This window comes from Urocitellus parryii, chromosome 12 (assembly GCF_045843805.1).
Source record: "Urocitellus parryii isolate mUroPar1 chromosome 12, mUroPar1.hap1, whole genome shotgun sequence".
In the NCBI taxonomy this organism is placed as follows: domain Eukaryota; kingdom Metazoa; phylum Chordata; class Mammalia; order Rodentia; family Sciuridae; genus Urocitellus; species Urocitellus parryii.
In genome coordinates this window covers 21,303,026-21,307,973 of record NC_135542.1, presented here as the reverse complement: position 1 = coordinate 21,307,973, position 4,948 = coordinate 21,303,026, and the positions used below count along the sequence as shown (strand labels likewise).

The 4,948-nt window shown below is 50.7% G+C and overlaps 1 protein-coding gene across 1 annotated transcript; it reads right to left on the bottom strand.

Annotated features, from left to right (window-relative positions):
* Window positions 1-536: 536 nt before the first annotated feature.
* On the bottom strand, window positions 537-4,030 carry LOC144249566 (ral guanine nucleotide dissociation stimulator-like). Its single transcript, XM_077791679.1, has 3 exons — window positions 3,918-4,030; window positions 2,829-2,943; window positions 537-908 (listed from the first exon to the last, which is right to left on the bottom strand). The coding sequence occupies exons 1-3, from the start codon at window positions 3,933-3,935 to the stop codon at window positions 703-705; spliced, it is 339 nt and encodes a 112-aa protein (XP_077647805.1). The 5' UTR covers window positions 3,936-4,030; the 3' UTR covers window positions 537-702.
* Window positions 4,031-4,948: the final 918 nt, after the last annotated feature.

The window sequence follows — 4,948 nt, the reverse complement described above, 5'->3', positions numbered from 1 at the left end:
CATGAGGGTGACATTCTGAGCCACATCCAATCCCATCAGGACTGTTCACTGGGGTGACTGCTGGAACACAGTGATGAGTGAACACATGGGAGGTGGTTGGACCCACCTTGCCTCTGAGTGGCTTCCTTTCAGGACAGGAATGTAGGGATGGGAGCCCCTGGCGTGGGATGCTTTGCACAAGGCGTGACCATGGGCTCTCTTTCCTGGCAAAAATGGCTCCACTCAGCATGGAGAGCACTGTCATTCCTGGTGGCTAACAACAGCCCTGGACCCCAGAAAGGAACCCACACTTAAGTTTTACGTCTGAGTGTGCGTGTCCTCGAGGAAATGAGGTCTCCTGATCCCAGGTGCAAAGGGGTAAGTCCTCTAACTCCAGGGGCCATGAAGGGACATCTGAGTTTCCCTTTTTTTGCCATCTGCCAAACTCCTAAAAACCAAAGTTCTTGCTGATAGAATGAAACATTCCTTCCTGTTGGTTTGGATGTGTCCTTTAGGAATCACTGCTACATTTAGTATACTCAAATCATCACAGTAGATCAGGTAACAAAAACATATATATTTTAAAATAATAATATATTAATGGAAACAACAAACACAGGATAGAGTAACAACTGTGTTACTAAACAAGGTCAAGGACAATGGCAAACTATAGATTCAAACTTTGAAGAAAATAGTAATCAATGTAAATATTCCTGGGCTGCCTCAGCCCCGCCCAGGCACACAGCAGCAGAATGGTTTTGCAAGCATCCTCAGGAGGGCAGGAGCCTTCTTTGCAGGACGAGAGGGAGGTTGAGGCTGGATCCACCCATCATTCTTTTGGGAGAGGCTCCTTTTCCTCAGCACAAAGTTGGATTTTTTGTGAGGATTCTTGGCATAAAATACGTTGGCCTCTGCTGGAATCCTCAGCTCTGGGGAGAGAGGGGTGTACAAAAAGAAGGTGGCACTCAGGAGGTGCTCCCTAGGACACGCCAACATCTGAGAGCCTGTGCCAGAAAAGGCCAGAGCCACACACCTGAGAGCTCTCCAATTCAGCACCAATACCAACAAAGACAGCCTCCACAGTCCTCCCTGAGGAAGAACTAGGCAGAGCACTTCAACAGACCTAATGTCTGTTCCTACCAAAGGCTTTGGACTCCAGAATATCTCAGGTCCTCTTGCATCTGCCAAAGCACACCACTAGGGTTTGCATCTGAAATCTCCCACAAAAGGCTCCTGTGCCGAAGATTCAGTCCCCACATGAGCCATCTTCACAGGTGGGTTTGGAGGGAAGCATTGGATGGTGAGTGCTCTGATGTCAACATGAAATTCTCATTCAAGATGAATACACTACTGGGGGGTGGGAGGGACTGGAAGAAAGGTTGAGCATGGTTGGAGTAAGACCTAAACAGGGTTGTGCCCTGGGCAACAGTACCTTGTTCCTGTTGGCTCCACTGAATCCTCATTCTCCAAGCAGAGGTCCTCCCTCTCCATCTTTCTCTCTCTCCCTCTCTGCCAGCCTCGTTCTCTCTCTCCCAGTCTATGCCTTTGTGGCAAGGGCTGAGGAGCTCTCCCTCCACTGCCACACACTAGAGCTTTATGGACAGCCTCAGTGCACAACCAAAGAGAAAGCTATGAAACCCAGAGAAAAGGCCTAGGATTCCTCCTCTGAGTTATTTTCCTCAAGTATGGCCACAGTGAGGACAGGCTGACCAGCACGGATACCACGTTAGAGCCATGCTTCTGCGTTGGTGGAGCCCGCCTCCATGTGAACCAGGCTTCTGAGAATGGAGGCCACAAATACTGCCCTACTGAGAACAATGGTTCCAAAGACCAGCAAAGGGACTGCTTCCCTCCAACATGGTGTATGGCCCAGTGGTGCCATGACCCCGAGTGGGGGAATACAACAGCCGCTTCTCCTTCCTCTGAACATGTGTTTCCTGTCGCCCTCCTCTAACCTAGAGCCTGTTCTCCATCCCTTCTGGGTTGGATGTGGAGATCTCTGCTATGAATTTCTTAGGCTACCAAGGCCCCAGACAGACTTCCTCTTCCATAGACTCTACTAACCTAACAGTAGGTTAAGATAGGAGACAAGTGATCCTAGAACTCATAGGGATGGTGGTCTTCAGGGTACATAGGCTGGGATAATGGCTGCTGTGGTGTTTGGCTCACAAAAACCAACCAACCAACCAACCAACAAAAAAGCGCTGGCATTATTATCAGATGAGCTCTGTGGCTAAGTGCTCAGGAAGCCCTCATCTGACTTTAGTTAGGGATCACAACCTGGCTATTGTGATCACTCCTTGCCTAGTGGACTCAGGTGCGTAAGACCATGGAATTTATGCAAAAACAGATGATTCAGGCTGTCTCCCAGGCTGTGTTTTCTTCCCAATTTCATCCTGTTACTGCTTGCTAGAATCCTGGCAATGCTCTGCCCAGGCAGTGGTTTTTTGGTCACACAGAAGGCTTTCAATAGTACTGCTTCAGTCCACAAAATGCCAGTTCCCTCTTTAGCCCATGCATTCCCATGTTCCTTTGAAACCACTCCTATCCCAGACCATGAAAACATACTGCTCCTGGAGAGAGGCTTTCCTCCTCACTCCTCAAAGATGTCAGCTTTGGATGCCTGTTCATGTCCAGGGGAGGGCACCTGGTGGGGAGCCGCAATATCCACTGGGGTATACTATTGGACCTCAAGACCTTCCACCAGCAGAAGTGCAGTTGGCTTTGTGCACGAACCCAACACACCTGTTGGAGTGTTCTTGGGGGTCAGAGACTACTCTTTGTTGCTAAGAGTTGACCTGAGTCCACATCCTGACCCTTGCTCTCTGCCATCTGATTGTCTCACTTACTCTGACGGCGAGAGATGATTTGGCCCAGCTCATAATCCTCTGGATTCTCCTCAGTAAGGAAGTGTAGGTCGAGGGCGCTGCGGATGACAACAGGAGCCCTATCCTGGCAGGTCACCTGGAGCAGCATGGGAGACAGGCCTTCAGGAAATGGGCCTTGAAGTGACTACTCAAGGACAGTGGGCAGGGGCATTCTGGAGGCACCTCCACTCTAAATACAAGTGCAACATCCATGACCCTACTACCTGAGGCTGACCTCCTGCTCATCGTGTGGGCTCTTCCCACAGGCTACTAGCCCAATCCTTGTACATAGGACTTCCTGGGCCTGCCATTGCTCTTTGTGGAGCTGCACTCCTCTCGGAGTGAAAGGACCCCACTACCTGCATACAGATGCAATCTCATCCCACAAGATGGGAGGAATGGGACAATAGCCTCCAAGATCCTAGGTCTGCCCGAGGATGCAGGCGGCATTGGGAATGGCCTAGGCACAAAACCTAGAGGCTTTGGTCTGGATTGCCAGGGCCAAAAACAGACCCAGGAACATGACCACACACAGGAGTGCTGAAAGATAGCCACGAGAGCTCCTGGCCTCCAGAGGCTCAGTGCTGGCTGGGATGTAGGAGGGCACCTCATCCGGCAAGGGTGGTCATTGGGTTACCTGGACATTTAGTGTGCTTGCTCCACATCCATATCGACTCTGCAGAGAGACTCTCTCAGCTCCTTGTTCAAGGAACATGGAGAACCTCCCACTGCTGTCCTCCTCCATAGACGTCAGCATCCCATACAAGGGAACCTGCAACCTAGTTCCTGTCCTATTCTCATCTGTCACCCATACCTGTCCCTGCCCTTCTGGACTGCATGCTGCCACCTGACACACAGACTCCCTCAGACATGGCAGTGGACAAGCTGCTGCACTCGCTCATCTCAGCTCCAGCCCTTCACACTGACCTCTCCCTTCTTGATTCCCATCTATCCTCCTGATCATCCAGAAGCTCCAAATTCAAGAGGGCATGAGTAGTCCATGGTATTGGACCAGTGTCTGCTCCCCACCCAGGTGTAAGCACCACGGGACACCCCTGCTCCCAGGCTTACCAGAACACTCTTGGCCATCTCTGGACTTTGTGTTTCTAAGTGGACACGAATTAAGCAGGTGTCTCCCACCTGCTTGTGGGAAAGCGGCCTGGAGGACTTGCAGGTTGATTCTGAGAACTGTGGGGGATGGAACATCAGCAAACCCAGAAACAGAAAGCCACCCCAGACTGTCAGTTGGCTCTATGGGCTTCCAGCAAATATGGCCAGGTGCTGAGGCTTCTTATTTCCTCAGGTCGGAGTGGAATGGCAGCACATGCACAGCTTGAATAAGGTAGGTGTTTACCTCCTTTCCCTTGACCTGGGGGCGTTTCCTCACGATGAAATATTGTATTCCCAGATTCATGGACAGACACACGAGTGCGTGGTCAGAGACCTTGATTTCTGCAGAGCAAAGTGGAGAGAATTGTTAGGTGGCACTCAAGGATTATACCACAAAACACCCACAACCCCTGAGAGTCTCCGCCAGGCCCATCACACTTTGGTATTTTGGGGCCAAGGCCCACTTTCTCTTGGCTGTCAGTTATCCTGAGCCCACTGTGGATCATGTCTCCCCACTGTCTGATTGTCCTACTTACTCTCATCCTCAGACATCATATACAGCAGCTCAAAGTTGTCCACATCCTCATGCTGCAACAAATTTTGGTCCAAGGCCCTGCGGATGAGGCTTGTCACCGTCTCCTGAAAGGTCACCTGGATCAGGGTGGGACAAATGTCATCAGAGAATGGCTTTTAGAAGAGCTACCCAGAAGACTGTGGTCAAACATTCAGGAGAAATCTCAGCTACATATACAAGGGCACAATCTTGTTATCCTGCTACCTGAGTGTGTCCTCCATATACCACCTGGGTTCTTGCAATGTGCTACTAGAACAATCCTGGTACAAATATCTGCCTGTACCTGCCATCTCCCCTCCCCCTGGGGAGCCACATTCCACTCATGTCAAAGGACCAAACTGCCTATGCACAGACACACTCTCATCTCACTGAGATGAGAGCAATGGGCCAGGGATCTGCGCACCAAGTGTGATCTGGG